The sequence below is a fragment of the Cibotium barometz genome, chromosome 25 (genome assembly GCF_041138505.1).
Source record: "Cibotium barometz isolate CiBa-2024 chromosome 25, ASM4113850v1, whole genome shotgun sequence".
In the NCBI taxonomy this organism is placed as follows: Eukaryota; Viridiplantae; Streptophyta; class Polypodiopsida; order Cyatheales; family Cibotiaceae; genus Cibotium; species Cibotium barometz.
This window is the reverse complement of record NC_141070.1, coordinates 41,834,893-41,850,208: the sequence shown is the minus strand read 5'-3', so window position 1 is coordinate 41,850,208 and position 15,316 is coordinate 41,834,893. Positions and strand designations below refer to the sequence as shown.

Here is a 15,316-nt window from a genome sequence, read left to right as displayed (position 1 = left end):
TCAAACCATACTCCCTGAGAATAGAAGTAACCTGCAACTTCCATGACTGAAAGTTACCACCATCCAACTTGTCTGCCTCATCAAGGAAATAACAAGAGAGTGGTACGGGAGCCAAATTTGAAGTTGTCATCATTGATCCAATCAAGAGAACCAACCCTCATAAGATAAAACTGTCCAAATCAGAAAACGCTGATATAGGGTCTTTCCTCCCACCAAAACGCAGCCCTAAGAGGCTGGACAGCACCCGAGAATCCTCGGGTAGCAAAAAGCGCAGAAGCTTCTGTCGACTGTACCTCCAACCTTGAGGTTACTAGAAGAGGGAAGCATAAAATGCGGATTCGATATAGAGAGAAAAGGTAGCCACACAGGGCCAGGGAATATGCTGTAAGAGGGTGCAAGAGGGAAAGGCAACAACAAAGACATTAGCTTGGGCTCTCCTCAAGAAAACGCACAATCTCTGATGAAAAAGTGTCCTCCACAGGTACCAAGAGTGCCACCAAAGCCTGCAACACCACAAGCCCCCTCTGCAAAGGGAAAGGGCCACTGGAGAGGAAAACGCAGCAGTGAACAAGTGCTGTCCTGTAGAAAACAGGCCGCCTGCAGTCCAATCTCCAAGTGGGCAATGAAACACTGATCAACAAGAGCCAGATGGCTGAATTGGTGAAGCCAATCTAAAGGAAAAGCGACCAGCAGGGTGCTGTCCAACAAACGCAGCAGCAAAAGCTATGAATCTGGAAGAAAACGCAGAGGAGTAGGTGCTGAAAACAGGGCTGAATCTGGGGCAGCAGAAAGGTTGCTAAACTGGGAGCAATGATACCATGAAAGAGTGCACAGAGCGGAAGCAGAGTGGCACTAGAATGTGCTGAACAAAGAGTGCAAGAGAGAGAGAGAGATATGGAGCAAACTATGCTGAATATACTGAACCAAAACAGTCCCAAGCAAGAGACAGTGTTAGTCTCATAAGTGAGGGAGCAAATATGTACAAGACTGAATGAAAAATGAGAGGCCAGCACCTACTATTTATAGGGGGGAAGTGCTGGCCGACTAGAGCTCATAAACAGGCCGACTGGAGCTGTTGGACGTGGCCAACTGGAAAAATGCCAGAATGGCTCGGAAAAATCCCAGAAAAATAGTAAAAAGGGGTGGCCAGCCCACAAGCAAGGGCCATACAAAAGGGGACCAAATGGACACCAGAAATGGGCAGAAACTGGGGATGAATGTGTTAACAATAAGTTGGGCCTTGGGAAAAGAATAGGTTGGGCATCTTGGTTTTTAATGAGATGCGAACACATAAAGTTATAAAACCTTTGCAAAACTCTAAAAGGTTATTACTTACCACCTCTTCACATTCCACAAAACCTTGTCAGCATACAAGCACATGCACGGTCCACGGGCGGGCATCCCCTACCTCTGCACAGGACACATCATAGCAAGCATTCACACGATAACATGTCATGCAAAAACAATTTCAAGCATGCAGCTATGCGTGCACATGCACTATCTTCCGATCATGGAACTTGTAAATCACAGGTCTTCTTGAGCACGACATTGGCTCATTGGGAAGCTCGGAACTAGAGCCTTGACTTTCGGGTCCACATCTTGGCCTAAGTGCGGGCGGCGTGAAAGCTGCTTGGCCTCTCGTATAGTGGCACAAAATAGGGAATGACCACTTGGACGGCCAAATGGTGACAACATCACCTATGCCAGTGGCCCGAAACCATCTCGGAAGAGGCAATGAAATCTCCCCTATATCTCATAATACGCTGGGCATCTGAACATATAGTGAGCTTGTTTCTACCTCCCCTATTCTGCATACTCTACATATCCGCTCCTCTCGTGGGATGTTCTCGGCTCTCCTAGTCAGAGGTGGCGGGAGGATACTTTGAGCCGACCCATCGCGATGTGCATAGCATGTGACATGTGGATCTGTGTAGAACACTCGCATCTATGTGCTAGGGTTTTCTAGAGATAGAAAGAAGAGTGCAATGGAATCACACATACAACACACACTAGAGTCCTAAACTACTGCTTTGTATTATGTACAAGAAGTAATACAACTAAAATTCAAGTACAAGATGTGGCTGAGAATGAAGACGTCAAATCACAACCTTGTGACCTATTGTTCACTCCCGATTAGCACTTCGCCTATAGAGAAATGCTTTGTGAAGTACAACGTTGAGGAAAGTAGACGAATATGACAATTTGGCTACCCACGTATATATATATATATATATATATATATATATATATATATTAATATAATATAATATTATATATATATATATATATATATATATACACGTGCACCAATGCTCCTAGTGGGCCAATAGTACTACTGTAGACCACTTGTATCCAATTGCCATGTCATCATCGCCACATCATTAATGCCATGTCATCATTGCCATCATGTGGCAATGCCATGTGTCCTTTGTGCTATCCGATTGGTTGCTATCTTATGTCTGGCTATACCTTGCATACTCGTAGGTGTGTCACATTCTCCCCTATTTGCATTGCAGCTATTCTCAGTTGCATGGCCTCTTGATAAGCTCTCAACGACAGGCGAGACTTGTCCATGAACTGATCCTCATCAAACCAGACTGCCTGCTGGCCCTTGAACTTGAGGAGATACTGGAGTTGCTTTCAACGAGAGCATCACTTGTACTAGTGCAAAACAACCTATGACGACACAAAGTTGATCCTTGTAGTACAATCACCCATCCTAAATGGTGTATCTGAAGCAATGCTATGCACTAATCTGCTCCAAGGTTCCTTGAAATCCGAGTCCTCAACATACATTGCCTTATCACTATGCAAGTCTCCACGATGTGCACTAGATGTGGCCTTCAGCTTGACGCATCGCGGCTACCACATTCTCCTTACCAGACAAATAATCAATCTCAAAAGTAAATTGAGAGAGAAAATGCAACCACTGTAATTGATGGGGGAGACAAGTCATGCTGTGATTGTGTCAACAAATATATGAGATACTCGTGATCCAAACGGATATAGAACTCTAAACCAATCAAATAGTTCTATACAGAGCTTTCAGCTCTCATAGGCAACCGGGTGCCCATGCTGTTGCAACACTGCTCCAGGGCCGCCTCCACTAGTGTCACAAAAAACCATGAAGAGCTTATCCAAATCTGGTAACGGGAGAATGTGTCACGTGCGCCCTACACTGGGGTATACAGTGACACTGGCATGATCATCAGTGCAACATTGTCCAGAAGTAGCACCTTTTTTAGGAATATTTGTCGTATGTCGCGACCCCATTGTGAGCCCTCACTCCAGGGACAGTTGAATACTCACCTATTTACAAAATTGAACATATATATGTGATCTTCATCTCCAAGCATCCTATTCATGCTTTCAATTTCTGGTTTTCCTAATGTTCTGTTGAAACCCTAATTTGGCTACCACATCATCAACTGCCCATTGTATGATTGTTTGGGTACCACTAGAGGTGTCCCACAAGTTGGTATTTTGCCTGTACTGCTGCAAATTCTAGTTTGGAGCTAACCTGGGTGGTCTTTGGTGCCTATATGTGTCTATGGACACCGCTCGTGAAGAACCTACTACTGTTGAAGCACTCCATCTAATTTAACAACTCCATTGTTGCTGCCTAATATTGTGCCTGGGGTGACCATCGGTGCCTGTTTGTGGAGAACCGCCATGCTAGCTAACCGTGGAACTGAGCCAGGTTCAAGTACGAGAGCGCGTGTGTGTGTGTGTCATCTTGGAATGACAGTGTTCGTGTTCTCTTTCACATATGTTGAGGGTGTGACAATGACTGCATGGCTATCGACACTTTTCTACACTGAGCCTACTGCGTGGGTAACATGTCTTCATTTCATTCTATGCACGGAAAGTCTAGCATGAAAGCCCGTAGAACTTTGTAAAATAAAATACTCTAATATTGACAGGGGATCGGCCCGTTTCGGCCCAATGGTGTGATGGGGAGAAACCTGAATTAGGGTTTAGAGATCATTCATGGGAGACATACACAGAGAAGCAAGGGAGAGAGAGAGAGTTGTGGGGATAAGTCAACTCATGAAAAGCATGAGTGTGTGACTCCCCTATCACACATGTATATTGCACTAGTACACATAGTGCACTTAGTACATTAAAAGTACTAAGTGTACTATGTACTATAACTTATGGGCTTGTACACACTATAAGGGTGGGCATAACGCCTTTACCCCAACAACCTCCCACTTAAAGGCAAAGTGCCCTTAAGTAAAGGAAAAGAAAAAATCAGCACGTACATGATAATATACAAGGCCATATCAAGGCTGAAAATGGCCTCATCCAATGCCCATCAAGTGTCTGCAATGAGCAAAACGCTCCGGAGGCAAACTCTTCGTCAACAGATCAGCCGGGTTGTCATCCGTGTGAATCTTAACAAGCTGAATTTGCTTGTTCTCTATCACCTCTCTGATGAAGTGATACTTCACATCCACATGCTTCGTCTTTGCATGAAAAACAGGGTTCTTTGCCAACTGAATGGCACTCTGACTGTCACAATGCAACAATGGAATATCCCCTGTATAGCCCAAATCAACCACTAACCGAGATAGCCATAATGCCTCCTTGCAAGCCTCTGTGGCTGCAATATACTCGGCCTCTGTAGTAGATAAGGCAATGCACTTCTGCATCCTGGATATCCATGACACAGCACCTCCTGTGAATGTAAACACATAACCGGTAGTAGACTTCCGGTTATCTGGATGACCGGCATAATCAGAATCCGTGTAACCATGCACTAATGCATCCTGTTTGCCAAAGCAAATGCACAAATCCTGTGTGCCCTTCAGGTATCTCATGACACCTTTCACTGCTTCCCAATGCTTCTTGCCAGGGTTGGCCATGTATCTAGAAACCACTCCCACTGCAAATGCAATGTCCGGCCTAGTAGCAACCATGGCATACATGAGACTGCCACAAGCTGAAGCATACGGAATCTTGGCCATATCAGCCCTGTCTCTATCTGACTGTGAGCTGTCCATAGCACTGAGTTTCACATATGGAGGCAAAGGAGTACTAGCTTTCTTCCCCCCGTCCATATTGAACCTCTGCAAGACTTTGCCAATGTATTCCTTCTGAGACAAATACAACACATGCTGATTTCTGTCCCGAAGTATCCGCATACCCAAGATGTGATTTGCATCACCCAAATCCTTCATATCAAAGGTTTGATGCAGCCTCTGCTTCAAGGCATCCATCTCTTTACGAGATTTCCCGGCAATCAACATATCATCAACATACAAAATGAGAATCAAGAGACTGCCATCCAAAGCTTTCTTGGTGTACAAGCAGTGATCTATGTCACTTCTCCTGAATTTCTGGGATTTCATGAATGTATCAAATTTATGATACCATTCCCTTGGTGCCTGTTTGAGTCCATAAAGACTCTTTTTCAGCTTGCATACAAGCTTCTCCTTTCCACTCACTGCATAACCCTCTGGCTGCTGCATATATATCTCCTCATGGAGATCACCGTGAAGAAAAGCAGTCTTCACATCCATCTGAATCAAGTCCAGATCATCATGTGCAACCAAAGCTAACACAGCTCTAAGTGTGGTCATTTTGACCACTGGAGAGAAGATCTCATCAAAGTCCACACCATATTCCTGCTTAAAGCCCTTTGCCACTAACCTGGCTTTGTATCTTGGCTTTGCATCTGGTGCAACTTTGAGCCTGTATACCCACTTGCATGGCAAAACCTTCTTGCCTGCAGGCAAATGCACCAACTTCCAAGTTCCATTTTTATGCAGAGAATCCATCTCTGACTTCATGGCACGCTCCCATAGAGCCTTGTCTGCCCTCTGTAAAGCCTCTTTATAACATGAGGGCTCCCCACAGTCAGTGAGCATCAAGTAGTCAACCCCTGGAACAAACCTGTCAGGGGCTCTGGAGGGTCTTGTGGACCTCCGTACCCAATGACCATCATTTGCAGGTTGCTGTCCAGCCTGCATATCACCCATTGGTGGCTCCTGTTCCATGCCATAAGGCTGAAAAATCATGCCCGGTATATCCTCTAACTGTGGTATATCCATAGGGATATCTTCTGCCATATCTGGCTGTCCATTTGGACCATTTTCAGCACCATTTAAGGGCTGGTTTTCCTGCTGTAATGGCTGATTTACAGCCCTTTGTTGTTGTCCATGATGTCCATCATCATCAAAGATGACTCTGCCAGGCTCCTGTTGCCTTGCAGGCTCCTTATACATGCATGTTTCATCAAAAATGACATCATTGCTGCGTATGATCTTTCTATTCACGGGATCCCAAAGTCTATACCCCATTTCACCTCTGTCACCATATCCTAGGAATATGCATTTGTGAGACTTAGGATCAAGTTTGGTGCGCATTTCCCTGCGTATGTGCACGTACGCAACGCAACCAAACACTCTCAAGTGCTTGTATGACGGAGGCTTCCCTGTCCATACTTCTTCTGGCACTTTTCCACCAAGCCTCGTGTTAGGTGACCTGTTTATAAGGTGAACGGCTGTCATAACAGCTTCAGCCCAAAAACCATGAGGTAATGCAGCATGTGACAACATAGAACGGACCTTCTCTTGAATAGTCCTGTTCATCCTCTCTGCTGTCCCGTTTTGTGGAGGATCATAAGGAGTAGAGAGCTCCCTCTTGATGCCTTTAGCATCACAAAAGTCCTGAAACTGTTTGGACATGTATTCTCCACCATTGTCGGAACGCAAAGCCTTCAGTGTTTTGCCAGTTTGATTCTCAACATGAGCAACAAACTTCTGAAACACTGAGAATGTATCACTCTTCAAGCGAAGAGGATAGACCCACACCTTGCGTGTGGCATCATCAATAAAAGACACAAAGTATTTTGCCCCTCCCAAAGAAAGCTGAGGCATCTCACATACATCTGTATGCACAAGCTCTAACTGAGCATCTTTTTGTCCAAGAGCTTTCTTGTGGGGGCACTGTAGTTGCCTACCATATATACAATGCTCACAAAACTGAAAACTTGAAAACTTGAGAGAAGGCAAGTAACCCAAACGAGACAATTGCTCCATTCCCTTGACACTCATATGTCCCAACCGGCTATGCCACATAGAAATTTCCGGCAGCTCGGTTGCATTTACATTAGCATGGTGACAAACACCTGCATGCATAAAGTAAAGAGTGTCCACTTTAGAGCCTCTGGCAACAACCAGTGAGCCCTTACTAATCTTCCACTTTCCACTACCAAATGTGGTAACATAATCAGCATCATCAAGCTGTCCAGTAGAAAGCAGATTCTTTTTGATCTCAGGCACATGCCTGACATCATGGAGCATAAGCTGTGAGCCATCTGAAAATACAAGCCTCACATCACCTCTGCCAAGAATTTTGCATGCATGGTTATCACCCAAATAAACCACTCCTTCATTGCCAGCAGTGTACCTGACAAACAAGTCTCTGCAACCTGTGACATGAAAGGAGGCACCTGAATCAATGATCCATGAGTGCATACCATGACCACCTGTAAGAAGTGAATGGGCATCAAGTGAAGACGTAAAGAGGACCTCATCCTCACTGCCACCTGCATGTGACACATTGATTTCTTCAATCTTGACTCCACTTTTGCCCTTTGGCTTTACATCTTTGGCTTCATCTTTCTCTTTGTCTTTGCCTTTTCCCTTTTCTTTTTGATCATTTTTTCATTTGTAGCATTGTTTTTTGATGTGTCCCTTCTTGCCACAATAATGGCATTCCAAATCCTTTTTGGAGCGAGACTTGCTCCTTCCCCTTTCTTGGCTTTTCCCCCTTTGCTGGGATCTCCCACGTGCATTCATTGCATTGGACTTTCCAACAGAGTTGTTTTTCCTGTTCATCTCTTCTTGAAGAAGAGCACCCTCAACATCTGCATATGACAGCATAGCATGCGAATTGCTAGTGGCTGTCCTGAATGTGTCCCAACTCTCTGGCAAAGTGCATAACAAAAAGGTGGCTTTGAACTCATCGTCCATTGCCAACTTTTGATTGATGACCTGGCTGACAATACCATTAAACTCATTTAGATGGGCTGTCATAGACGCCCCTTCCTTCATCTGAAGGCCTATGAGTTTCTTCAGCCAATACACTTTGCTTGAGGCACTTTGTTGGGCATACAAGTCCTGCAATCTCTGCCACATTCCCCAAGCTGTCTTCTCTTCACGAATGCTGAAAAGTAATGAGTCTGACACAGATAACATGATAGTAGATCTTGCCAGCTCATCCATATCTTCCCACTCTTCAACTGTAAGAGAAGCGGGCATCACACCCCTTTCTTTGATAGGCTTGTGTTGCTTTTTCTGGAGCAACACATTGTAGCACTGGGTTTGCCAAATATCATAATTATGCGAGCCTTCAAGCTTCTTGATGTGAAGCAATGAAGAGCTCTCACCTGTGGTTGCCATAGCAAAATGCAACCTTTAATGCCTGACTCCCTGCAAATGTGCAAACACTGCACCCAAGATGTGCAAACACTGCACCCAAAGCACACAGAGTGCTCACAAATGTTCTCCCAAGCTTTATCTCCCACTGCGGAAGCAAGAATGCAACTTTTCTCCCACTTTTTGTGATGAAAACACCAAAATCTGGTTGCTGCAGATTTTGGACAGTACCTTAAATGTGCTCTTTTGCCCTTCCAAAGTACTGTACAGCAGTACTAAGCGCTCACCAATGATGTACCAAACCTGTACCGGCAATTTCAGCAGCTGAGATTGAATCTTTTGGTCACTCAAAACAGTGTACAGCCATGCCAAAACATGCACAAAGCTGTGCCAAATCTGTACCAGCAGGTACAATAGCAATAAATGCTCTCGTGGCTGTCCAAATGAGTGAAAATCAGACTTTTACAGTCACGAACACTGCATACAACAGTCCCGAACAGAAATTGGGCAAAAGCCCCTTGACTGCAAGCTGATTTTTGAGGATTCAAGGCATAAATGGCTTGCCTGCTGCTTTGCCAAGCTCAACAAGCATACGAACTTGAAAAGCCCCTTGATTTGAGATCAATTTCTGATCATGCATGGTACATTGGCGCACATGAAGGCATCCAGAGTGTTCACGATGCTTCCCCCTGGCCACATATACATCAAATACATGAAAGCCCCTTGATTTACAGGCACATTGAGTGCTTGTAAGGCATCAGCACATTATCCACGGCATCAAATGCGATCGCCTACATGCAAATCAACCAAATCGGCACAAAAGCCCCTTGATTTGCACTGCAATTTGCTGCAATTTTGCCCAAATGTGCGATTTCTCACATCATACAGCATGTATGAGTGCTTAATTGCACAATTACATCAAAAGCCCCAAATTTCGACATCCAATTTCCTGCAAATTGATCCTGATTTGACCAATTTCCTGCAAATTTATCCTGATTGTGACCAATGTCACCCAATTTTGCCAATTTTGCTCAAAAATTGAGCAATTGGGCACCTGTACCTGCTCAATTGCTGATTGTACTTGCTCAATTGCAAATCCCAAAAAAAATTGAGGAAAATACCTTATAATTTTTCTGATTTTAATCCAATTTGCAGGCTGAATTTTTGTTGCAGGAATCTGCTTCGGCTCTGTGCAGGTGAGGGGAGGGGGCACTTCTTGCTGATGTTGATGCTGATGCTCCTGCTGAAAAGGACACGAGGCTGTTGAGACACCTCTTTGCTGGCTATATGCTCTGAGCGTGGCCTTACAGGAGGCGCCTGGCTGCAGCAGCCATTACGATGTTGCTCGAAGGGCCCCGTTGGCGTCTGCTGCTCAGCGCTGAAGGGCCAGCGCTGCCTTCGCTTAGCACCAGCCGACGCCCAGCGCTTGTAGTCGACAGCTCTGGTGGCGCCTGACACGCCTAATTGTATTGACGGGTAGTAGCAATGACCACTAGTCGCCTGTGTTTCCGCCTGGTAGCAACACGTCACCAGTCCACGCTCACACGCTGCTTTCGCCTAGCGTATCGCTTTGCTGCCTTATAGTAGGTTCTCGCCTTCGCTGAGTAGCAGCGCTACAGCATCACGTGCCTGCGATTTTCTGCCTTGCGTGTGATTCAGCGCCCAGCCTACGACTATGCCCAGCAGCCTTCGCTTCTACTCCAGTTGGCCAGGCGTCTAGCGTTCAACGCTCAGCCAGACAGCACACAACTACTCCTTGTGTGTACTTCTACTCCAGGCTATCAGCTTTCAGCCATGCTTGCTTGGACACACACCTGCAAGCTACTTGCCTACGCCAGACGAGGCTCTGATACCAGTTGATGGGGAGAAACCTGAATTAGGGTTTAGAGATCATTCATGGGAGACATACACAGAGAAGCAAGGGAGAGAGAGAGAGTTGTGGGGATAAGTCAACTCATGAAAAGCATGAGTGTGTGACTCCCCTATCACACATGTATATTGCACTAGTACACATAGTGCACTTAGTACATTAAAAGTACTAAGTGTACTATGTACTATAACTTATGGGCTTGTACACACTATAAGGGTGGGCATAACGCCTTTACCCCAACATGGTGGTGTCATTGTGCACATTTAACTTTCAGCATGTCATTATCTTGTGTTGTTTCCGGTTCACTAAGCATTGACATGTTGTCTATTCATGAAGCAGTACACGAGAAGCGTTCACACCTAGCCAAGTGCATTACAATGATGCAATATGAGGACCACAGATGTCTCAGGTTGTACATAGGGATGGAGTATTGAGAGGACATGCTAAGAGACAATGCCAACCCATACAAGACGTTGCACAATGATCCATCACTGTTTTCTTCACGGCACAAGCATCCGCTTCAGCCACCCGTGCCGACACTGCTGCATCGACATCAACTCATACCAGCCGTACATATCGGCCATATTCGCGTGCCAGAAGTGGCCAAGCCTACTCCATCCTACGTGCCATATGCCCACAACCCAGAGCACAGAGGATCTCCACCACACAAAGACAAATCCATGAAATTCTCTGACGACATGACATACCCTCACCGTAGCCACATCTCCCATCAAGCTTATAGAGTCATGTTTCAGTTTTCAATTTTCACGTTCTTTTAAAGTTTTTCAATGGCATTGTATACCCATGGTATCATTGTACTATTCATGGGGCCCTTCGGGTCTATTGTAGATGTTAATCTCTCTCTCTCTCTCTCTCTCCACACACACACAACACCTGTACATGCGTGCACATGCGTTTCTAGCATGCTATGCAGGTCTGTTGAATATTCGTTTTGTAATGCATGGCACATTGTGAGAACAAAATAGAATTGGGAAAGCAAATTTTGAGTAAGTTCTGGGAAGTGCTTTTCTTTTTTATAGCATAAAGTAACATTACTAGATCTATGAGATTCATTACTTATTCAATCCCCCTGTCCACGCACTGATTGTGTGATAACAGTAATTGTGTTTTCTCCTCTAGTGATATTTTCCAAGCTATTGGATATATTTGAGCAGCTATTATAGCTTCTTTGCTTTCTGTAATTATGTCTCGTTTATGGATGTAAAGGGACTTCTACTCTTTAAGAGGAGGTGAGGGAAGGGAAGATACCAGCGTGTGAGGTCGAAGCCAGCTTCTGCTTTAGTGATGGAGCCAAGGCGGACAGACCCCTTGGCCATGTTGGCCCCACAAACCTTGCATGCTGCTCTAGCAGACTTGGCATACTCCACCACAAGACTCTCAGGCATGGTACTCCCCACACAGCTATGGCTAGTGTTACTGTTCAGGATTGAACTGCAACCCAGAGGTGGCCTTGGCTTTCCCTTCAGATTTAAGTCGTATAAGTGCAAACAACCTGGGCAAAGGCAACAGTGATTAGTGTTAATGGACGCCCTCAGAATGTGCACACACAACATTCAGGTGCTCACTGCTTACTTGATAAGAAGGGTCGCACGGCGAGCACCTGCATGTAGGAAGGGTTTGAAGAATATATATTCAAGCAAAACTATGCGGGTTTTCACACTTAAAGTCCTAGTGCATGTTTTTGCCTATGCATTTATGTCTTTAAATTTACTAAGACATTTTTTTTTCGTACACACTGGGGCCCACTCCAGTGGGTGGAGCCGATTTCCCCTTCCAACAATTAGCCAATTATCATGGTCGGGCAAGGGCCACGTACCATCGGGCAAGAGCCACGAATTAGGCATCCCCCATGACCACCGCGAGATGAGTCGAGCGCTGGAACAGCGGAGGGGTCTCGTATGGATCCTCCTATCTCGGGTGATCCACCACCCAAGGAGGAAGAGTCACTCGAGTGTTCAAGGGGCAAGAGCCCGAGCAACCAAACACATCAAGTGAGCATAGGTGTCCCTTTATAACATGAGAGAGCCTAGTGGGACTTGAACTCATAACCTAGAGGTTACAAGTCACAAGCTTTGACCACTACACTAACTCAGTTGGGACAAAATTTACTAAGACATTTAAACTTGCTAATAGGCTTTAACTAATTAGTTAATTCAAAACAGAATTTTGGTACCATATTATGGTTACTATATGCTACTTATGGTTACCTATGCTACACATTCACTAAATTTCTTATATGTTTCATGCAAAAATTCTCAAGCTTTTTTGTACCGATTTTGCAAAATACAATATTCATTTTGCTCCAAAAAAATGGTTTTTAGAATATTCCTTGTATGTTATTTACTAATTTCCTTCAACTATGCTTCTATGGGGAAACTTGGTAATGTCACATTTCCCCAAGATGTTTACATGTTACAACTTGGAAAAGGCACAAATAGATTCTCATCCTCCTAATTTTAGCTTCAGTATAGAAGCGCATAGAAGCGTAGTTAATAAGTATGTACATCAAAGAATTAGGGTAAGGAACTTGAGTAGTAAGAGTCATGTTTGGTAGCAATACAAGTTTTGAAGGCAATGGTCACTTATCAAAGGAATATCGTAGCTATGCTTCTTGAAATTATTTATCCTAGTGTGTGTTTGGACTCCTTTGGTTTGATCCTTTCATTCAAATCAAACTTTGAAAAGAAATGAACCTTCAAGTATAATTTTACACGATATGAATGATTGGGATAAACAAGACAAATATAGATTTGAGGTAGAGCCCATATACATACAAAGTTCATTGGTGATGAAGAATCATTTTCACACATAACAAGGCATAAGAATCAAGCCCAAGTATATTGCAAAAGCCAATTAGTGAAAGTTTGTGCTTAGGATGCCAATTCCTACATTTTAATTGATCATATATTACATCACATAATAAAAATGACAAGATCTAATTAGCTAAGCTCCATGAACTACATAACATAATACAAATGGGGCAAGAGATGATTGGCCAAGCTCCATTCACAGCTTTTCCTGGACAAAGGTGCATTTAGCAAAATTACGTTGCGTATCTCAATTTTTTCATTACAATTAGGCAAACATTCTATATGCACGGCTTGTCGTGTCATGTCATTTGAGCTATCAGTATAGATGTGGATGTTAAGATGGTGTAAGTGATCAAATCATTGCAACTTCCTAGGAAATATTAAAGAATTAAGTAAACCTAGTGACATCTTACACTACATAACACATGCAGCATAGCTCCTATATCAATTAACAAAGAAAGATATAGGTTATAATTGGGTTGTTGTAGCATGTGGGAATGATTTCAATCATTTAAAACTAATGATATCAGTAGCTCTTATATTGCAGCCACTAGATTGGATTAACAATTTGAATGTTTTTTCATGGATGCTTCAAATACTTAATGTAGTAGTCTTCAGTAGGTTGGTACATGCATGTTTATTATGCAAGATTGATTATTTCAAGGGAAGATAAAATTTACTCCACTACAAAAAGAGACACATTGGAAAATGATGTATTCAATTAACAACTATTGGCATTATTTGTGAAGTGCTTTCGGTTTCATGTACATCATCAAACATTATGATATTTAGTGAATAAGCCAAACTTGACAAGTAAGCTTACCATATGGATGCTTTTGCTTTAACAATTTAATTTCTATATAATCCATAATCTAGATTGTGAGCATGCACTAGCAAGTTTCTTTATCCTCAATTGACTTGCTAACCACCAATGGAAGTAGAGGATCATTCACTTGATACAATTTTGTTTGTGATGGTTGATGCTTCATTGGATAAGTATGGTGAATTTTCCTTACCCAAGAATCTTTTTGAAAGGAATTGATAGAGATTATCAGAAGGTATTACCTCTTACAACCAAATTGTTCATGATTATTGCCAGGTAGCTAAAGATGTTGCAAGAAACCTATTAAGGCCTTAGTGGTGGTCATTTTTCAAGAGATATTATGGAAAAAAAATTCTAAAACAAGGCTATGGTAGCCAACCATTTTGAAGGATGCTTGAAAATTTACAAAGGAATGTGATAGCTGTCACAACAAACTGGATAACTTTATCCATCTAATGAGATGTCGCATAATCAAGTGCTACCCCTTGAACCATTTCAAAAATAGGGAGGGCATTTTATCAACGTGTTCAAATTAATGGCTCAACAAACCAATAATATGTATATATTTGGTGGCAATTGACTACTCCACTAAGTGGGTGGAAGCTTATGCTCTCCATTCACGATATATCAAGTTAACATGGTGCTATGGAATGATCATGTAAAAGTTGGGATTGTCCTTTATGATCACAATGTGTATGGACCAACTCAATATAGCATCCATACACATTGTGCTCATAAGCTTTATTTTTCTTCATAGGCATTTTGGATTGGAGTCAACACTTGTTTACTAGCCAAATGCCATTTTTCTTGGTCTATGGGATAGAAACAATTATCTTAATAAAATTTTTATTTTCCAATCTTCACATTGAAGTAGATGCTAGGTTTTTGTATGAGTTATAGCACTAAATATAATAGTTATTAGCTTTGGAGGAAATTTGCCTATGTGGCTTATGAATAGGGGAAGTTATCAAACATAGCTAAAAGCTATAAAATGACTAGAATTTCAAGTTCAAGATGTTTGACATGGGGTTTTTGGTCTTATCATTTAGCTTGGAAAAGGATACGTATGATGTGTGCATAAGCAACATGCAATACTCACAAGAACTAGGATCTTTCACAACTAAAAAATTAAAATCGAATTGCACACACAATAATAGAACTATACAAATAGTTATTAGATTTGAAGGAAAATTGCCTATGTGGCCTATTAGTTATTAGATTTGGAGGAAATTTGCCTATGTGGCTTATGAATAGTGGAAGTTATCGAACATAGCCAAAAGCTATAGAATGACTAGAATACTAAGATCAAGATGTTTAATGTGGGAATTTTGGTCTTATCATGTGATGTATACATAAGTAGCATGCAATACTCACAAGAACTAGAATCTTCCATAGCTCAAAAATT

General features: G+C 42.9%; 1 protein-coding gene across 1 annotated transcript in view; it reads right to left on the bottom strand.

Annotated features, from left to right (window-relative positions):
- LOC147624581 (phosphoesterase) overlaps positions 1–11,954 on the bottom strand; it is a 69,767-nt gene extending 57,813 nt beyond the window's left edge. Inside the window, exons 1-2 of the mRNA XM_086819600.1 lie at positions 11,851–11,954; positions 11,527–11,770 (exon numbers count right to left, since the gene is read on the bottom strand). Coding sequence (XP_086675726.1) covers positions 11,527–11,770; positions 11,851–11,884 — 278 coding nt within the window. The 5' untranslated portion in view covers positions 11,885–11,954. The remainder of the gene's footprint in view (positions 1–11,526; positions 11,771–11,850) is intronic.
- Positions 11,955–15,316: the final 3,362 nt, after the last annotated feature.